The sequence below is a fragment of the Triturus cristatus genome, chromosome 3_1 (genome assembly GCF_964204655.1).
Source record: "Triturus cristatus chromosome 3_1, aTriCri1.1, whole genome shotgun sequence".
NCBI classification, from domain to species: domain Eukaryota; kingdom Metazoa; phylum Chordata; class Amphibia; order Caudata; family Salamandridae; genus Triturus; species Triturus cristatus.
The window spans coordinates 114,306,127-114,327,501 of NC_140583.1; the positions used below are offsets into that span (position 1 = coordinate 114,306,127).

The 21,375-nt window shown below is 43.5% G+C and overlaps 1 protein-coding gene across 1 annotated transcript in view; it reads left to right on the forward strand.

Moving 5' to 3' along the window:
• NAT10 (N-acetyltransferase 10) overlaps window positions 1-21,375 on the forward strand; it is a 231,230-nt gene that overhangs the window by 116,769 nt on the left and 93,086 nt on the right. Inside the window, exons 12-19 of the mRNA XM_085643531.1 lie at window positions 5,331-5,467; window positions 9,001-9,125; window positions 9,617-9,767; window positions 11,967-12,063; window positions 12,887-13,003; window positions 13,791-13,892; window positions 13,982-14,056; window positions 16,035-16,151. Of these exons, the coding sequence (XP_085499657.1) occupies window positions 5,331-5,467; window positions 9,001-9,125; window positions 9,617-9,767; window positions 11,967-12,063; window positions 12,887-13,003; window positions 13,791-13,892; window positions 13,982-14,056; window positions 16,035-16,151 (921 nt within the window). The remainder of the gene's footprint in view (window positions 1-5,330; window positions 5,468-9,000; window positions 9,126-9,616; window positions 9,768-11,966; window positions 12,064-12,886; window positions 13,004-13,790; window positions 13,893-13,981; window positions 14,057-16,034; window positions 16,152-21,375) is intronic.

The following is a 21,375-nucleotide window of genomic DNA, read 5'->3' on the forward strand; positions in this document are numbered from 1 at the left end:
CAAAGACGGCACATACCTACCCCATTTCCAAGAGAGTGAAGACACTAACAGAGCAAGCTCCCTCTAGGAAAAAGCCCGTTTTTGAAACGGTCACCTCCACTTTTTGCCTGGTATCTGATTCAATTTTGACAGAAGTGCACTGGGTTCCTACTGGCCATTCCCCAGTGCCAGATCTCTTTCCCTAAAACTGTACAATTGTTTCCCCAATTTGCAATACCTTTAGCAGCCCCTGTAAGTCCCTAGTAGCTGGTACCCCTGGTACCTAGAGCAAGGAGGCTAAAGAGGGTACGCAAAGGCTGCAACATGTATTGTGCTTCCCTAACGGGACCCCTCAGCACCAACATGCAAACTGCCATTAGAGGCTGTATGCCATGGTGCAGAAAAGAGTGAAGACACAACATGGCATACCTCCAGTGTACCATACCTGCATGCACTGCATGCAGTATAGGTAAGTCACCCCTACAGCAGCCCTTACCTTAGACAGGTTGTGCTATACTACATATGTGGACATAGCTGCATGAGCAGTTATGCCCCTGCGAAATCGATTCTTAGATATTGCAAGTGAACTGGAAAGCCGTTTTTAAGCACATATGCTGGACACAGGTGAAAACGAGTTTCCCTACTACATGATGGCTTCACTGAAACTAGAGATGTTTGGTATCAAACATTTCGTAAACTCACTTTAATTCCAGTGATTGATTTATTAATACAAGCACCCAGATGGCACCTTAGAGGTGTCCCCTGAAAACCTACCAACTACTAGTGCTCTGGCTGTCTAATGTAGACCAGCCTGCCACCACAGATAGGTTTCGGACTCCCTGCAGGTGAGAGCCTGTGTTCTCTGAGGGCAGAAACAATGCGTGCTTTGGCCGGAGGTGTTGTCACCTCCTCCAAGCAGGAACTCTAAGTGATCAGCATATCAAGGCAGGAGGCTTTAAAGTCCCCTGCTGCCTTTGATATGCGACCATCTCCTCCCCAGATAGGGTAACTGCCCCCCGCCCTGGACCCATTTGGCACCAGGACAGGGGGAAATCTAGCAAGCCAGGAGGCGTGTTCCCTGTCAGGCTAGTTTCACCCCTAAGGTGGGCTACCAGATGTGGACACAACCACCATCTTAGTTTTGGCAGAATTAGGCTCTCTGGGTCAGGCCCACGCCCACTTCCCACAGGAAGTGGTCTTATAGATGGTGTAGGTACCCTTAGGGGTAAGTATCCCATTGGCTACTACCTGTCACTCCCCTTAACGTCCCTAAATTTAGTGTTTAGGTGGCAGACCTGACACCAGGAACCAGAGTTCAAATTCGAAGGATCAAGAAGATGGGAATGAAGAAGAGCCAAGCTGAAAGGCTTCCAAGAACCTCAGGAGACTACAAGTTATTCGCAAATTGCCAGCAATCTTCCTTGGAGTAGAGGAGCTACTCCTTCACTTCACAGGCATCGTAGAGCAAAGTCCGGTTCACTAAGGTGCCGCTCACCGGCCAGCCCGATGCAGCAGCCCCCCAGGAAGACCTACCTGTACTCCTGAATGCCAGCTCTGTTCCCCCCCCCCCCCCATTCTCCCCCTCCCCCTCTCTCTCACTAAGTGAAAGGACATCAGGACCAACCAGAGCTGCACAGGTCCACATGGAGCAAGCAAAGACTGTGAGAGTCCAATCGGGCTCAACAGTGGCCGAGCAGCTGTTGAGGTACATCGGCACTGCAGAGACCCACCAACAGAGTTTCCCTGCTGTCCTGATTTTAAACCTTCAAACTGGCGAGATCGAGAACCGCAAGGCCCTATGATGCACAGAGCACAGTCTACCTTTCCGCTCTGCAGCTGAGCGCACCTGCCTGGGTACGGACAAACCAGCTGTTCCTCTTTGTTTTTTGGGAGCTCCTAGATTTGTCCCTAAATCCCCTTCTGCAGCTTGTTTTCAGGTGCCTCCCTCTTCTTTCTACTGGCGTTGCACGCACAACAACCAACCCCATCAGCACCTCTGCACCCAAACGCCCAAGGGCAGAGAACGAGTCACTGCTCGCCTTAGTGTCACAATTTGTGCTGCTGCCTTTAGGGACTCTCTTTAGTACCTCAGGCCCTAGGTACCAGGGGTTCCATTACTAGTGACTTACAGAGAGTGCTAAAGGTTTAACCAATTGGGGAAACAATTGTACAGTGTTGGGAAAGAGCTCTGGCACTGGGAACCTTGTTAGCAGGAACCCAATGCACTTCCAGTCGAAATCACATCAGTTACCAGACAAACAGTGGGGGTGACCATGTCAAAAAGGGCCACTTTCCTACATAATTTTTTTTCGCATAGGGAAGTATTGCTGCGTAAACTCATCAAAGCGAAGTATTTACTTACCTGTAAAAATTCATATTTAAAAGAATAAATACTTGATCGCGAAGTTCTTTGTATCAAAATTTACATAAACAATACAAGCAACTTATTTTTCTAAATTGGTCTCGAATTTGTTCTGGAGTATCTCTCATTTATTGCCTCCTTTTGTGTCAACAAATGCTTGGCACTACCCTCTGATGGCCGAACTTCTTGCCCACACTACCACAATAGAGAGCATTTGGTATATCACTTTTGCCTCTTTAAACCAATTAGGGTCGACAGGACTCTTTACACAGTGTACCTCGTGTTGGTCCACTATATAAAGAGCCAGCTTCCTACACTCGCGTGAAATCAGAAGGGTCAGTCTCTGACAGGGAGGACTGTAATGAAACTAATGGGCATGATTCATAATGGCATCTTGCAACCCACTCATACCGCATGCAAGACTACACATGCGACCCATATAGGATCCATACAGGAATGGCTCTGCCACAAACGGTGACAAGCCTCGAGGAATTGGGAGGATCTAGTGGCTGTCACTGCAAAGATTAAGAAGGAAATAAACTGGTGGAATGTAACAATATAACTGTAGGGAGACCTTTCAAATGAGCAACTCCCAGGGTGTCAATATGGGGTGGGGAGCACAGATTGACACCCTAAAGTTGGGGGCCTATGGAGCCCTCCGAACAGTAACACAAACCTGCTAGAACTCAAGGTGTTATTCCTAGCATTGAAGACCTTCCAAGCGCACATAAAAGGACAGACAATGTTCCTTCCAGACAGACAACACAACAGCAATGTTCTGCCTCAACAAACGGGGCGGGGGGGCACAAAGTAATTCTTAGTCTCTCAGCTAGCACAGGCGCTATGGAAATGGGCTATTCAATAGACCATAACTATGGTGGAGATTTAACTCCTAGGCAAACAGAACGTTGAATCAAACAGATTAAGCAGACATCTCCCGCGAATGGGAGCTGAAACAAGAGGAGCTGGGCGACATTTTCCTGTGATGGGGCACAACAAGCATAAACTTGTTCACAAGACCAGAAAACGCAAAAGGCCAAGACTACACCTCCAGGTATCCATATCACCTGTCAAAGGGAAATGCCTCACCATTAAACTTGTTCAGGGCATTTGCATACACCTTTCCCCTGATTCCCCTGATCCCAATGGTGCTACACAAGTTCAGACAACCAAACATGTCTCTCATATGAACGCCCACCAGTGCGCCAGACAGGCATAGTAATCAGGCCTGTTAGAAGCGTCCAGAGTGCGGGAAACACTTTGTCTTCAAGGCCTAGGGTACCCTCTACAAGGAATAAATGGGCAACTCTAGCTTTCCTAGAAAACAACCCTTATAAGTGACATTTGCAAGATTGCAAATGGTCATCCACAGACACGTTCAAGAACCATTATTGTGTGAACATCTAGGTAAACAGGAAGCACAGGTGGGACAGAGACTTCTACAACACCTATTTGCAAACTAAAGCACATCACAACCCGACCTCCACCAGGAGACACACACAGCTAAAAAAAAATCAATGCATAGCATGTGAATTCGTAAGAGGATTCATGCTTCAAAACAAAATGGTTGTTTACTGGTAGGAGTAATTTTGCAGCTTGAAGAGTTATCTGGATTCACGTGTGACCCACCCGCCCCCCCATAAATGTCAGGGGTTAAGCACGCAAAGCCACCAACACTCCAATATAATAGACCGTTCCAATGACTAAAGTCACAAGTAGTCAAAAAGCATCTGCAGATGGCAATCATACACAGGAACTTCCAGGGCGTACATCTACCATCACAGAGGATGTACTTGCCACCAAATGATGGTTGTTGACACCCCTTGAAAAAGAGAGAAGACACATACTATCTGACCCAACTATTAGATGGAATAATGCACAGTATGTGAACCCAGAATACTCTTCAAGATGCAAAACTACTCCTACTGGTAAGTAAAATTTAGTTATGGCATGTGTTTAATGTGTGATCTGTGACAAGTGACAAGTCTCATAAAACCAGTATAGTCCTAGATTAGCGTGGAGCAAATAGACTATGGACATAGGTGGACCTTTGAACATTTGAAAGGGAAATTGAGATTTGCATTGGTCATTTTACTACGCTTAATGGTCAGAATAGTGTTATGTAATTAATGCTACTAGCAAGATGGTAATTGAGTTTGAGTGATGTATTTAGACGCAATGGTTTATCTGCTGACGTAGGCAGAGGGACTGTGTCCTATTAGTGTTCAAAGAAATGCAAAATTTTGGAATGTTGATATTAGGAATTTCAACATTGCTGTACCACCTCAGCAGTAATGGCTTAGTTAAGCAATTCTTATGTCTTTGGCTGATGACATGTCCTGGAAGCAGATGTTGGGAATTTGCTGTGGGCAGTGTATGCCGCCTCTAGGGAATTGATATCTTTTTTTGATTGTTGCAGTTGCAGTGAAACTGTGGAGATTTTGCATGACCAAGACAATCGTTAAGAATGGCTCTGAAGCTGATTGGGGGAACAGTATATTAAGACTATCATAGAGAATAGTTAAACTCACAAAATGTATGAAGATTTCTCTAGATTATCATTGTGTCTCATTAAGTACTCTTAGCCCGTTTCCTTTTTTCCTGCTTTCTATTTTTTTTATGGTTATGTTGGAAGGGAATGAAGATTTTTTAATTGCGAAGGTGAGTTGTGAAATTGTGCGTATTGTTCTCCTAGTGGCAGGATGGCTGTACCTGCACTTATTCTTGAGGGAGTAAATATTCGTACATGTTTTGTTGTTGTGTCCAACTTTTCAATGGGTTTCGAGCAAGTTGAGTTAAATCTGTTAAGCTTTTGACAAATGCCATGTATTGCCACAGTACCTAGTGCACATTCAACATTTGGAAAATCTAAATAAAAATTGTGTAATCCACTTTGTATCCTGTGTATGTACAATGAAAACGTACGGCACAAAGAATATTGGAGACCATGCCCCTTTATAAATATTAATTGCTTTCTGTTTCACCCTAGTACATACACCCTGCCGATGCAGTTAAACTGGGCCAGGCCGAGCTTGTGGTGATAGATGAAGCTGCTGCAATTCCACTCCCCTTGGTGAAAAACCTGCTTGGCCCCTACCTGGTCTTCATGGCTTCTACAATCAATGGGTAAGACATCAGACATAGACCACCGTTATTCTCTAAGCAGTTTTTCAGCGTTTCACTTGAACCATGTGTGTTGTCATGCCCTATGGCACTGTAAAAGGCCAAAGTTGTGGTCTTTTTGTCATCACAGCGTATTGTTTGTATAGATGTATCCTGATATCATGTCGTTTGCCACCTGGAAATGCTAACAAAACACAATATTAAGGCAATTCCATCTGTACAGGGACGTTCTACACCCTTTATTGAGTTGCTGTGCTCTAGTTTGTTCAAAGCGAAATTAACCATTGTTTGTCCACATGCTGTAAAATTGAGGTGCCCAGGCCCGAAATAAATGCCTTCTTTATTAAATGTTACTACAGATTCAAAGTTGGTTGGAGAACAGCTGCCACCACTAGGAGAAATGCTGTTAGTACATTTTAGCCCAAGGATCAGTTATCAGCGACTGATCTCCAGGAACCTGGAACACTCTTGACACTGTAGAACACTTACATTACCACATGAGGGCAAGGTAGTCATTCATTGGACACTTGCATACTGAAGGCAGAGTCCAAAATAGGATTTTACACATCTCCTTATACAACCAGACAAGGACGTGAGACATAGTTCAGTACTGAGTAACTATAAGGGTCATAACACACTTCCATCACTGCATCTCAAAATAATACCACTCCCAAGGAATGGCTACTTTGTTACATTACATACATGTATTCAAAAATATTTATGTTTAGAAATATAATGAAGGGGCACTGATGTTACAGGTAGCTTTTCCTTCTTGGCCTGCTACTCCCATCTTGCACTTCTGATTATGCCCAGCTAACCTTAACATAGTTTCCTTGTTGTAAGGTTTGTGAGCCTATAACTAAACACAGATTTGGTTGGAAAAGTCATAATAGAAGTACACCCTCAGCCCACTTTTTAAAAAGCCAGCATGACTTTGCCATTTTGAAACACATTTTGTCCTATTTTCAGAGCTCCTTTGCTCCTCCAAAATGATAGCCAATGAGTTTCTAAGTCGGCTGCAGTAATTAATTTAGAAAGAGGGACAGCTTGACAAATGATTATGTCCAATGCCAGTGGTTGGTGTCCACTACATTTAATTCCAGTTTACATCATGCTACTATAGAAGCTACTGCTGTATGGTGGAATATTGCATAGCGTGTAAATCTACAATGATCCCACATTGCAAAATTTTAGTTACATCTACTTGCTCATGAAGGTAAACTGCCCTCCTTAATTCTGCTATGTGTTTTGTTTTACATTTACCATTGAAATATTCCCTCTAGCTGGATGATCTTATTTTCACAGTTTTTGAGGCAGTTGTCAATAATTTTTTACAGTTCAGGAGCTGGGTGAAGCTGCATCCCCCCTTTTTTTTTTATTTGTCAATCTCCCGCTTTGTCCTCTGTTTTAACAAATATATGCTGCAATAATTGGACCAAGTTAGTAACTTGAACTTGTAGCTATTCACATGCTGAATTATGTATTTATTTTTGTCTGTGATGACTGTCCACAAGAATATGTTGTTTAGTTGTCGGAAGGGCTTTGCTCTGTAGCAGACTTGGTGAGAGTCTGCTATTTAAAGTTCAGAAATCAAAAATAGGGTTATCTGGTTTAGCAATTCTTGGACTTAACTCTTCTGCTTCATGCATTCTTTGGTCATAACAAAATTTGCTAGAGAAGTCAACTCATCTGTGCCTAGTCTGGAAAGATAAACTCCCAAATTTGCCCGACCATTGCCTCTGGTATACCACACATAATCCATGTACTTGCAATCCTTTAGAATTCCCTCCATTTGCCTATGACACTGAGATGAGTTTCAGGAAATGAAGAAAAGGCTGGAAATCCTTACTTTTCCACCAACATGGTCAGTTTGAGAGTATACTGATAGGTCTCCTATTCAGCCTTCCCTACAAAACACATGGACAAAAGGTCATAAGCAGGATCACTAAGATTACAAACTTTTGCGGCTGTGGCCTTTTACATATAATTTTAGATTTGCCACACAGTCAATCAACTGCTGCATAATCTGCAGAGTTTCTAGCTCAATCAGATCAAATTTTACTAAATATGCAGTGACAAATGTTGACGTGCAATTTCCAAACGTTGGTAACCTTTCTGTTGCTTATTGCAAGATTATTGTATTAACCTAGTTCTGATGAGGCGAAATCTCTGCCAAAATAGCTTTAACGTGTAAAAATGGCAGAATTATAAAGTAATCCTATAACAGAATTTGATGCATTACACCACATAATTTAACTTTTCTTGCTGCATATTTGAGTCAATCCTGCCGCATAATTTTGACCGCTCCTGCTGCATATTTACAGTAACCCTGGTCATAATGCATGTGAGCAATACACAAATGAAGTATATAGACAAAAAGCGACTTGTTGTTCAAGCATTGTTTGCAGGGAAAAGATGAAAACTGGAAAAGTTGTTAAAAGAAACCATAATAGAGTGCTTTACCATCACTGTGTGCAGAAATTCAACTTTAACAGCTTCCACATTTCTGTGCTATGTGCTGAGGTTTGGGCCCTTTCGATACAAAACATCGCTGTGCTAATGTTGCACACTATATTTTCTCCAGCATTTCAACATGATTTATGAGGTTTGCCAGAAAACTATTCCTTGAAACTCTGAACTAGACTGTCACAAATAACAGTTCTCATGTGCGCTATCTCAGTAGGTGAATAACTTGCTCTGGCATCTGTTTGCAATACCTAGGACACAGGTAGGAGTCCTTGTCCTAGGAGCATATCCTCCCTAAAAGGTGCATAAAATGTGTTTGTTCGTGCTGGATGATGGCAATTGTTTCACAAAATCTAAAAAGCATCTAAAGACACATAAATGTTGAGCTGTATATAAGTCTGGCAGTTAATGATATTCAGTTAGTAGTTAATTTCTGCTATAGTTATTTTTTTCACATAATGTGAAACTATAGATATAGGACAAGGACAAGAAAAAAGTTATTATGTTATTAACTTTCAATGGCCATTTATGCCAAAGCTGTTGCCAATCCATAGCACGTTTAATAACACTATTAATAACCAGTGTTCTTGATATACTAATCAATAGTAATCATTTTATAGTCTTCTAATGGATGAAACATTCAGTCTGCTCTGCTTAAATCCTAACCTGCCACTAGACTTAGATTAGTGAGTTAAACTCTCGCTGTTGAGGCCTAATTTACCGATGTAAGGTGAATATTTAAACAGTGATGCAGTATGTCCTAAAGTGTATGTTCACCCAAATCATTTAAACTGGTACTGACTATTCCACCTGTGAGTGTATGTTTGGACAGTGCATTCTAAAGGGAGTTGGGTGTAAGGTACAGTGCACTTCTGGCGTCTCTACAGCAATCTGCAGACCCATCATGCTGTTAAAGAAACTGTAGTAAGAGACTAAATGTATTGCAAATCCAGCTTTCATTTACAGGGAAAGGCTGTGTGGTGTCATCCTACAGATCTGTGAATAAATACATTCCATATTGAAATGTTATTCAGTGATCGTTAATCCGACTGCTTCTTGCTTGTTCGTAGGTACGAAGGTACAGGCCGGTCCTTGTCACTAAAGCTGATACAGCAGCTAAGACAACAAAGTGCTCAAAGCCAGGTCAGCATGACAGCCGAAAACAAGTCAACAACTACTACAAAACTATCATCAGGTAATTGATGGGCAGTTCCTTCAACCCCAAACTCCCTCCTTTCATTAGCTGCCTCTTCTATGCTTTCTGATCCTTTCTGTGCTTCCCTCTCCTTCCTTCTCCACTTCGTCTTGCACTCCTGCCCTTTGTGTACTTCCTCTTTGTAACACACAGTCATTTAATACTAGTAGTTGAGGTACTTCCATCTGTGTTGCTACCTTTGTTTCCTAGTAACTGTGATGTCCCACATTCTTTGTTGCAGTGTTTTTTGATATTACTGAATAAACTTTCAATATTACCCAAGCCCCGCCCCGCCTTTACGTAAAGGCATCACTCTATTGAGTAGCCAGTTCCAGAGCTCTTTGTTGAGCAACATTGTTTGATAAGCTGCCTGCTGGGGTTGCACTGAGACTGAACCATTGCTAATGCACCTTCGCTGTTGAAGCTAAGAATGCCTTAAAAGGATCAGAAATTGTAAGGTGGGAAATAATCTGTATATTATTCTTTACCAGCTCGAACTTTGCACGAGGTCTCCCTTCATGAGTCGATCCGATATGCTCCAGGAGATGCGGTGGAGAAGTGGCTGAATGAGCTGCTGTGCCTGGATTGCCTGAACATTACCAGAATTATCTCTGGCTGCCCCTTGCCTGAGACCTGTGACTTGTATCCTTTGAGCAATTGTGGCTCGAGAGGAGCTTCTGGGAGACATGTTTTAGCAACTTCAATACTTTGGTGTGCATTCTTATTAGTTAGAATTGAATCCTTCAATAAAGTCATGCGGCATTTCACAACTGTGTTGTAGCATTTCTGTGCTACCTATAGATACTGCACCCCTATGTGAGCATTCAGTTAATGCCAGCACTCACCTATACGTTTAAAAAATGGCTTGGTGATCAAAGGACCCTGTGGGACGTGTGACAGCATCATCCAATCGTGACACTTTGGCTAGCAACAATTTGCATTCTTGAATGTTTATTTTTTGATTTCCTGTTGTAGGTATGGGCCAGCAAGTCCAAGAATGCCAAGAGTTGTTGGTTTATGAACTGAGTCTTGATGAAGGTTTCATACAAGACATGAAGGGTCCACTTGTGAGGCATGGAAACACTATTGTCTGTACCAACTGGCAGAACTTTCCCAAGGTTTTTAAAGACCTTTAGTGACTCCCCTGTCCAGTAACAGCCTACTCCTTAAACAAATCTTTTGTGAATAGGTTGGCTTATCTTTGGTTTAGGAGCTTCTAGGCTTATAGAAATTCTTACATTATACTCATTAAAGCCATCAGTTTTCCTATGCATAAATACAAAATAAATATTAGGTTGCCATTAGATTCTTTGCATTCAGTGTTAAAGGCTTAGACAAGTCTTGTATTCCTTATGGTTGCTCTTAGTTGAACAAGTTATTGTATGATAATTATTTACTTCGGAAACTAACCACTTTTACTGTTCTCCATATTACAGTAGTTTGATAGGATGTAAGTCGCTTCAGACGTATGTGGAGAATGGGTTTCACATGGGTTTCACATGGGTGAGACAAGGTGACAGAAAGTTGTGACTCAAAGCTGAATTCAGAGATAAGTTTTAGCTGTTTTGGACTGTCTAGGAGTTGGCACACATGCCTCTTTTGTCAAGCGGAGAGAGATTTCATCTTCAATATTTTGTAGTGTCCTGCTCTGTATTTCTTTTTGTTTGATACAAGCTGGTTGCCTGTTTTTCCCCCCTTTCAGGGTTTCCAAACCAGTTCTAACATCTTAGTGAATTTGCAAATACATTCTCTTATCCCCAGTAAATTGTTTTTTTTAACTCATTCAGTGGTAGTGCTTCCACAGTGGGTTAAGTTTGCTTCTTTTCAAGCAAAGATAGACTTGAGCCTCACTCTTCAGGGTTGTCACATTAATGTTCTGCACTACATGGAGCATAACCGTTTATTTAAGCCTTTGTGACCCAAGGTGAATAAGTAGTAGTCTTTCCCTCGGTTGCTGTGGGTCCATTAAATATGTGGGGTGCATGAGCCTTACCTATTAAGTTTAGCTTCTTTCTGTAGTTGTTAACATGGTTTTCAGGCCGCCAAGTTCTGTGCTTGTGCATGTATGTGTGTATATTATATTTTTAGACCCCAAACCTAGCTAAAAGGCAGTGGGGCACTGTCCATGGTCAATGACAGCATAAAGTTAACGAGTAAAAGTAGATTGAGCTAGGATGAGTATGGCTCTTATTTTCTTGTTTAAATGTCTTATAACTCATTATATCTTTCTGTTATTGAATACATCAAATTATCGATCAGTTATCAGTAGCCTATAATCCTATTCTTAGAACCTGTTTTTGTTATATTAGTTTACAGAGGCGTGTCCCCTCTTTGATCCGTGATACATTTGTATGAAGTTCTACATGACTGTTCTGCATTATAGTTTACATTGTGATGATATTTTAATGATCGGTGCTGAAATAGTTGATCATCCTTCGTTGATCATTGCTGTGATGACCGCTCAACCAGCACCAATCGCTCTTTTAGAAAAAAAATCCTCATTTTCCCTATGTGCTCCTGGCTTGATTGGCTGGTTATTACCCTCAATTAGATTTTGACCCTGATTTTCATTGTTTTGTAGGTAATTGCCAGGACCTATCAACAGAGAGATGTAAATGACTAAGAAATTACTAAAGGGATAAAGTGAATATGCAATGATTGCAAATATGTATAATTTACATAGATTAGTTAATTTATGTTATTATTTCGTGTCTTGGATACTGACTGATGTCTTTGAGAAACACATTTCACTGCCTGGTGGGGTGTGCTTCATAAGAGGCATGTCTTTGAATTTTCCTTTCCTTGTCTGCATTGTTTGCCCTTAATACAAGTCACCTTCAGGTATTATGTAAATCGGGATACGCTGTTCTGCTACCACAAGGCATCCGAAGCTTTTCTTCAACGACTCATGGCCCTCTATGTGGCTTCTCACTATAAGGTAGGCCTGTATTTGCTCCACCTGGGACCAAGGTTACATAAACATAGAAAGCAGTACAAATAAAGGGCAACAAGGAGACACTTTCAATAGCACATTGTGCAAAGGTATGTTTCTGAACACTTGTACTATTGGAGTATGGAGTTGTACTTGATTAACGGATCAGGCCTGCCATAGTGTGGGTAGTGGCAAGGCAGAATAACCCAGATTTGCTCATAGTGTTCCTGATGAAAGAAGTTGTCTCGTAGACATTGTCAAATGTGTCAGTACCTGTCGGTTGACTTGATGTTACTTTTCCTATAAATGAATTGTAAATATTTGGCAAGGATAATCCTCTTAGATAGTGTTATTGTGATAAGTTTCCCCAATGTGTTTTCTGGTGTCCTTGTTTTCAAGATAAATGTAGATTCCTAATAATTGTGATAATCAGATTGCAGCCTTGAATGTGAGGGATGGCTCGCGAGAAGCTGTACTTCACTGATGAGGCTCAACAAGGTCAAAACGTCTTTGATTCCATATGTTGCTGTTCGAAGGGCATGTGGCCTGGCAGTTGTGGTTGGACTGTTCCTTTTGGGATAGAACATATGCTTATTTGCATATGGCTGATACTTGGCTGTAAAGGCGATGACAAGCTACAAATAAACTTCAATGGAATGCACATTTGTAGTTATTCATTTTTTAGAATGATCCAGGACATTTTATCCAGCCCTTTAGTGCTAGGAGTTGTTGTATTCATAAAACAATGAAAGTCTGTACTCACACGATTTAAACTTTAATCAGCAGAGGGCAAGATGTTAACTTCTGTGGTTCCCTTGTGTCCCTATAGAATTCTCCTAATGATCTTCAGCTGCTGTCTGATGCTCCTGCACATCACCTGTTTTGCCTCTTGCCACCTGTCCCACCCACCCAGAATTCCCTTCCTGAAGTGCTTGCTGTTGTTCAGGTACTGGTGACTTACATATGATATACATGCAAATTCATACAGTCAGCACAATTCATGTTTCCTAAAGTAGGTAGCCTTCGGTTAGTTTGATTGCAGACAATAACGTCCTTCTGAAAAATGTGCACACTATGTATGGACAGTCCATTGGGGAGAACAAGCACTAATTTGAACACACCACTGAAATAGCTGCATTTCCTGGTGCATTATTTCAAGTATTAAAAAGATGCGGTTTAAAAAAAACAAACATTAGTGCTATCCATTTTTGATTGGCGCAAAATTAATTTGAAACAGTCTCTTATATGTATGGAGAGGGATTTATATACAATAGAATGTATATACAGTAGATAAGACAGAGAGAATATTACCTTCTGTATGGAAAAGCGGGACTGCAATATCCCCCCTAAATGAAGTAGTGCATTTGACATGATACTTGGGTTCTGCAATAAATGGATATGCCATATTCCATTTCCTTACCAAGGTACAAGATGCATGCACTTTGCTTGGGTTCATTTGGGGCACCATGCAGTACATTATTGGATAAGAACTATTTAATATCTAACCTCTTTAATGCACTGTCCCTTCGTCATCCCTCTTGATTATGAAGCATCTTTGAAATTCCCCATACAGGTCTGAGTGATAATGCCACACAGCAGGGTCCAAAGCAGTTGCGTCCATCCAGCGGGGTGCTCCTAGTATGCAGTGTATAAGGGTATAATGCTTTAACCAATCTTTTGTTGTTCCGTCACCATGCATGAGCTCTCCATGTTCATTATCCCATGACCAATAGGTATGTCTAGAGGGTGAGATCTCTCGTCAGTCTATCCTGAGCAGTCTGTCACGGGGAATGAAAGCTTCAGGAGACCTCATCCCGTGGACAGTATCGGAGCAGGTAAATTAGTGTGCATGTATATTTTTTTTGTTAATTATATATGGACTGCCCATTTATTTGTGAATAATTTACTCTGTTGCTTTGTGTAGTTCCAAGATCCTGATTTTGGCAGTCTCTCTGGTGCTAGAGTTGTTCGCATTGCAGTTCACCCGGACTATCAGGGGGTAATGTATTAATTTTTTTAAGGTTTAGTTTCAAGAAAACCCGCGACCAAATGGTGCTTAATACTTATTACAGGAATCTCATTCACAAGCTGGTAATTAGTTAGTCAAATGTGGAATGGGAGTGGCAGGCAAAGCACTGATGTATTTAAGATGTGGTTTGTCATGCTGTTTCTTTTTGTAGCACAATATTCCCTACTTACTTTAGCCTCTGAATGCTTTACATTCTCGTAAGCAGATGGTCTGCAGTTATAGGTTTACTCTACAGAGCTGTGGGGGTTAACCTTTCACTCATCTGAGTAAATGTGAGTAATGAGATTTAGTTTGTAAAGTGAGCCTTCCAGCCTAACTCGGTTGTGTTATAATTATGTTGTGGGTTATCCCAGTGGGGGGTTTTCATGTCATACACTTGTCCACATCACCCATGTCCGCTATGGTAGTCCTATTCTAGCATTCAGCCTTGTGGCGTTCCAAAGAACATGTTTTGTTTCGTGTCAGTGATCTCTGTTCAGTTGTTGTGGCACCTGTGTTCTGTCTCAGGTGTATTGTTCCTTATTTGGGTTTGGGATCCAACGTATTTAAGGATTCTTGCTTCCTTGTCTCCTTGTTGTTGACTCAAATCTGCACTCCTCTTGCCCTGTGTCTGGTGTTCTTGAGTTTATTGTCCTTGTGCCATGGCGGCTAAGTTTCCTGGAACAATGTGTGAAAGCGTATTTCTTGCAGGAAGCCTTCAGTGTTTTTTTTTTATTCCCTCCGTGATCTCTGGATGCTCTGAGGCACTCCTGCACACCAGTTATTACGCCTGTTGCACCGGTTACCTGCTTAGAATCCCATGCTTAAAGGTCTTACTTTAGTTAGGTACCACTAACTTGTATTGTTTTCTGTCCTTCACAAAACTGCTTTTTCCTTGGCCCCCTGTACCTTGCTCGAGTCTCTCTACATTAAACTCTATCCCTGGGTTTCCTCAGACAGATGTAGCAAAGCAAACAGAATGGAGAGGTAGACAGATAAACACATATGCATTTTACCAGTTATAAATCTGCAGAGCAAGACATAGCTCTCCTGTTTGTTGGCAAGTGGGAGATTGTCCTGCTGTACAGAAGGGGACGTACTAATTTGCTTGCTTGTTTGTCTTTGTGTGAGTGTGTTTTTTATTGTTCACCTGTTTCTCACCAGGTGACAGCCTTTCCCTGTCTTTCTAAAATTGTGCTGTTATAATTCTACACAGAAAGACTGCCCACTACATTCACTGTTTCCTTGGTGAGTGATCCTGGGTATGCAAGATACGACTAGGTGGACTCCGAGCATGTAGCTTTTAACTACCATCCTAACAAACACACTGTGACTGTAATCCTTTCCCCCTCATTACCCCCCTCAAACTCCCCACGGTACTGTTACCATTTAGCTTCGGTACTAATTCTAGAGATCTTTCTTTGATTAAATCTTGTACTTTAGTGCGAGGAAATGGAGACCAAAATTATGCACTCTGAATATGCTGAATACAATTATTGATTTCAGCCTATAATTAAGACTGATGTTTAAGCAGGTGGCATGCAGGTTCCCACTTAGAAACTTGACTTTGTCATCCAAATACAGAGTATACGTCCTGTGTCTATGTACCATTTACCTTCTCAATAGGGTTAATCCTATGTTCCTGACCTCTCATTACCCCAACTCCTTCCTGATGCTGGTGCTCTTTTGTCTCATCCCATGTTTCTGTACTCCCATTGCCCTGTCTTCCCAAGAATAGCGTTCTACATCTTGGTTACCCTTCTGTTGTCTTATTGACTCATTTGCATCTTATTCCTTAAACATTCTTCCAACGTTTGTTGGACTGGAATCCAGTTCATTTCAGGACAATAAGGCCATACTCTCTTTAAGCATGATCTATAATGCTGCACGTACCCCGACAATTGGTAACTTTACAAACATCTCTTACTTTGTTTTTCACTTTTGCTGAGACTTGCTTTGTGTTTTCCAGATGGGTTATGGCAGCAGAGCCCTCCATTTGTTACAGATGTACTATGAGGGAAAGTTTCCTTGCCTCGAAGAAAAGGTTATTCAGAAGTCACAGGAGATATCAACCATAAGCAGTGAGGTGAGCCATATTCTGCAGTATTATGGGTTTTTATGTTTACCCTTGAGCATAGGCGAAACAATAGTCTGGTGGTAGAGTTGGGACTTTTGAAATGATACTCACACATTACTGTGCATGAATGGTTGTAGGATGCTGTTTATGATGGAAAGTTATACCTGCAGATTCCATACCTGTAGAATAATCCCAGGCAAGCTTCAAAGCTCTCACTTCGCCAGTAGCGTGAGATGGCGTCGCTTAAGCCATATGGTACCCACACAGACACAACAATTTCTGTTCCTTTTTTTAAAAATCGTTGTGAGAAAGTGCCATCTTTCTTGCATGGTATGCCCCCCCTTTTTGCTGAATGTACTTTGAATGAGTGTGCCCTGGACTCCTGCCAATCAGGTGCCCAGGGCCAATGTTCCTTCCCTAAAAACCTCAAACCCAAATTGGCACACCCTGGCCACATGTCAGCCCCTGGTAAATGGTACCTTAGGGACCCAGGGCCTTGTGACCAGGGAAGGTCTCTAAGGGCTGCAGCACTCATTGTGCCACCCTTAGGGGCGCTGTACCCTAACACACACATACTGCCCTTGCAGGCTGAGTGTCTGGGTGCAAGACAAAACAAAGAGTCGACATGGCACACATCCCTGTGTGCCATGCTCACCACCTACACTGCCCTGCCCCCTCTGGCTGGGTGCCCTATGCACGTGGTGTGGGCACAGGAGCATGAGCCCTGTGCCCCTACAGTACCCAGGTCCATTCCTGGGCACTGTAAGTGCAGTGCTGCCATTTAAGAGTACATGGTGCTGAGAGCTCGTCAAACACGAGCTCCACAGCACCATGATGGCAACACTGAAGACTGAGAAGTTTGGTATCAAACTTCTCAGCACCTTAAACCCGCACTGATGCCAGTGTGGGATTTAATGTACCAAGCACCACAGAGGGCATCTTAGAGATGCCCCCTGAAACCTAACCTACAATCCACGTCTGGTCTGGGAGGCTGCCTAGGCTGCCACACAGCAGACATGTTGCTGGATCCCTGGGTAGGAGAGCCCCTGCTCTCCTGGGCCTGCAACAATGCACATCCTGGGCGAGGTGCTAGGTCTCCTCCCCCAGGATGGACAGGGGAAAGCTTCAAAGGCATTCCGCCTCTGTGAGCTTCCCCAGGCCACTTGCAGCCCCCACTCTGGTGGGAAGCCTGGCCGGAAACCCCAAATAAGGACAGGGGATGTGCCAGCCTGCCAAACCCACCCCTCAGGTGGGGGAGGCGAGGCGAAGCACATCTCCAGGCGCTCGCCATCTTAAAGATGGGAGGCCCTACCCAATCAGGGCTAGGCTACTGTCCCCCTCCCACAGGAGAGTGGCAGAATAGGTGGTGTACCCACCCCAGGACAGGGACCCATTGGTTCCTGCCCTTTACCTACCTGTAACGCCCCATAATCTAGTATTTAGGGGCACCCTGAACCTTCCTTCTTCAGATTCCAGATTCCAAAATACAAAGAAGAGCAAGAAGAAAGAAGACATGCCGTGCAGCTGCTAAGAAGAGGAAGACACCAACTGCTTTGGCCCCTGCCCTACCGGCCTGTCGAACCTTGAACCTGCTCCTGCTACATCCCGGCACCTCTTGTGGCCAGCGACCTTACAAACCCCGGAGGACCTGGCTACCTTTTGGCTCTAAGCACCTGGGACTCCCATGAGCAGAGGCTCTGCTCAAAATCCGCTTCTAATCCCTTACACCAGCCCGGAACCGCGAACCCTGCACACTCTGCACCCGCCAAGCCTGGCCTGTGCCGGAGTGAACTAAGACCACAAGGACAACCCCCTGGCTACTGTGACCCCGAGTCCGGCACCCAAGGACTTCCCTCGACGCTCCTGACGACGGCTGCAGCCTCAGAACCAGGTACCCCCCCAACCACGATCAACAGAGGGCAAGATTTCCCGACACCAAAAGGCACCCCTGCACCTGGCGCCCTGCGGCCCCCTGTGCCCAACTCGTGGGTACCTACCTATCCTCCAACTACCCAACTTACCTCTCGAAGTGGTGGTGGCACCTGAAGAATCTTCGTCCCCGAGCTTGCAGCCTTTTTCCCACCAGGAGCTTTCCCATTGAAATCAATTGAGCGCCCGAAGGCTCAAAAGCACCCTGCACCCAGCCGCCCGAGTGGCCCTGGCAGTGTAACTTCTACACCTATCTGCTTTCCCATTTGCCCTGAGCAAGGGACCAGGAGCCCAGCTCCCACAGCCCCGTGGCCTGCTAGTCAGCAGCCACCAACCAAGGCCCCCCCTGCCTCCCATAGGATAACATTGGGCCTAACTCACTCTGCACTCGGCTGCCCCTGTGCCGCTGAGGGTGTAACAACTGTACTTACCTAACCCCGGGAGACCCCTGAGTCTGTGCCCAGAACCTTAACTTTGCCAGTCGACTACTTGCCCAAAAGCCGATGACTCAATTTTCTCCATAGGGTAACATTGACTGGTTTCTTCTGAAATTTCTTCTAAGTGTGGAGTTTCTAAGACTTTTCAAAACTTAAAATATTCACCAAAAATCAGCTGAGAAACGAAAATACTCACCTGCTATTAGGAGAGATCACAGTGCTGGATCTTGGTGCCCAGCACGGACCCTGAAAAATATTCACAACCGTACTTACCAATAACCCAATTTTCTTCCATAGGAAATCATTGACTGTTTTTCTGTGAAATTTCTTCTGTCGAGTTTTGCAAACTTAAAATATTCTTTAAAAATCGTACCATCTGTGAAAACGTAATTACTTACCTGTTTTAGATACAGGTCCCAGTACTGAGTCTAGGCATTCAGTCCTGGATTACAAAAGTAACGAGAACATACTATACCTGCAACTTGAATTTTCTTCCATAGGGAATCATTGGCTGTTTTCTATGAAATTTGTTCTAAGTGTCAACTTTTAAAATAGCAAAATATTACCTAAAAATCACAACAGTAACTAAGTCGACTTTTATCAGTTGTTTCTAAGAACTGTCCCAGGACTAAATCTAGGATCCAGTCCTGGAATTACAAAAGTAATCCTGAAAGTAATCTATTGCAAATAACCTAAAACTTCCATTGAACTCGATGCATTATTGTGTTTAAAATTGTGTTGCCTATTGCAACAACCTGTAACTTTCTACAAAAGCCAATTGCATATTGCAAAAGTATTTACCTAAAGCATCTCATTCTGAGAAAGTATATTTTAATGCCAATTGTTGGTTCTAAAATAAAAAAACCTATATTTTTTTTATAAAACATTGGCCTAGATTTAAGTTATTGAGTGTGTGAGACCATTTTCTGACTGAGTGTGTGCAACAAATGCTTTACACTGTCCTCTGATACTGCCTTACTGCTCGACCAAGCTACCACTTTAGAGGGTAAGGTTATATCTAACTTTAGCCTCTGCCAAACCTCTGGGGACTGTGGACTTTGTACACACTGTACCTATTTGGGAACAGTATATACAGAGCCACTTTCTCACATTGGTGGATCAGCGGTGGGATACAAACTTGCATTTGTTGGACTACTTGGTTACCATCTATTCACACAACAGAACTCTTAAAATTGCCTTTAGAATTCTGATTGGTCTTTTCTAAAATGCTAAAAGTCTTGTCAGGGCCTTGCTTAAGTCCCATTAGAATTTTATAAAAATAAGTCACTATAGTCAGGATAGAGGATTAGAACTGTCAGGTTAGAATGACTCAAACAAACCCGGCTACTAGTGAAAATAATAATATGGACCTGGTGGAGGAGCTCGGCCTCACACCTTACTTACACTTGTCTTTCAAGGAATTGAGGTCCTATTTAAACTTAAAAATATACCAATGGGCCTGCATCCAACCAAACTAGGGCTCCAGGAGCTCTTGGCTGAGTATGCTAAAGACCACCCATCTGAACATGGTGATGGCCAGTCAGATGAGGAAAGGGAAGTAGAGGGGGTGGATAATGACACCCCCTCCCCCCCCCCCACCACACTATTCCCTTGGGAGGAGAGGGCCCCCATACCAATTCATTCCAAGAATTATTATCTGGGGAAGCATAGATCACAAAGGTGACCCTGGGACCAGAGAGGTCACTGGAGGACCCACCAGTGAAGAGGACAGCCTTTTAGCAGGGCTGGCCAAAAGATTGGAGCTAGAGTCCAGGCTCCTGGCTCTAAAAAAAGAAAGGAGAGGTGGGTTTAGCACCCATCAATGGTGGCAGCAATAATAAAAGCCAGGATAAGGAGGAAACTTCTGATCCTAAAATCCCCAAAGGGATTGTCCTTAAGTTGAGGAGGGTGATAACATCACCAAATTGTTCACAGCATTTGAGAGAGCTTGTGAAATAAGAAGAGTAAAGAAACCTCTCTGGGGGGCACTCCTGTGGGAACTGTACTCTGGTAACTGCAGAGACAGGCTTCTGACCCTCTCTGGGCCAGAGGCAGGATCCTATGACCTCATTTTTTTTTTTTTTGTTTAAAATATTTTTATTGCAGGAATCAGTAAATCGTTACATAATCGGCCAACATTATATATCACGCCCGATCAATGAGATGCAACCCTCCGTTCCCCCACCGTAAGTTACTTACACAGCCATTCAGCCCACAACCCTAGGGTCGGGCGGCGAAATTCAATGGGGGCTCAGGAGGATGTCGAAGCTGGCTCGGAGAACCCGCTGACCGTCATCTGCTTTTCCAAACAAACCCATAAACCCAAAATAACACCCCACTCTTAGAACACCCCAAACCCAGGTAAACCCCCCCCCCCCGCCATCAGCGCGCGGCACCAACCGCCACAGGATCTCCAAAAGGACCCACGGGGAAAGCAATAGATCTGAAAAGTGCAATCGTCTATCGGGACTCAGGGCGAGCCTCTTCCTCAAGCTCAGAGTCGCTGGGGGCGCCATAATCCCTAAGGGCCTGCACTAACATCTCCCATTCCAGCGCTGCCTCCTGTGCCTTCTCATTACGCTGCCTCCAAGCTAGCTGGTATCTGAGCGTACTCTCCCCCGCCGCCCACTTCAAAAATTCGCTGCGCCACCGGCTTCCCATCGGACCAGCTCGTGCCTTCCAGTTCCTGGTCACCTCCCGTTTAGCAAGGAGCAGCCCCAGATCAATGAACTTGCTGGAAATTTTATTTTTGGGGGTATGAGGGAACCAGTGCAGGAGACCCACCGCCGCGTCAAGCGATAAAGATCTCCCCGTCGTCTCCTCCAGGGTCTTCCCCACTTCCTCCCAATAGGATGACAATCCCGGGC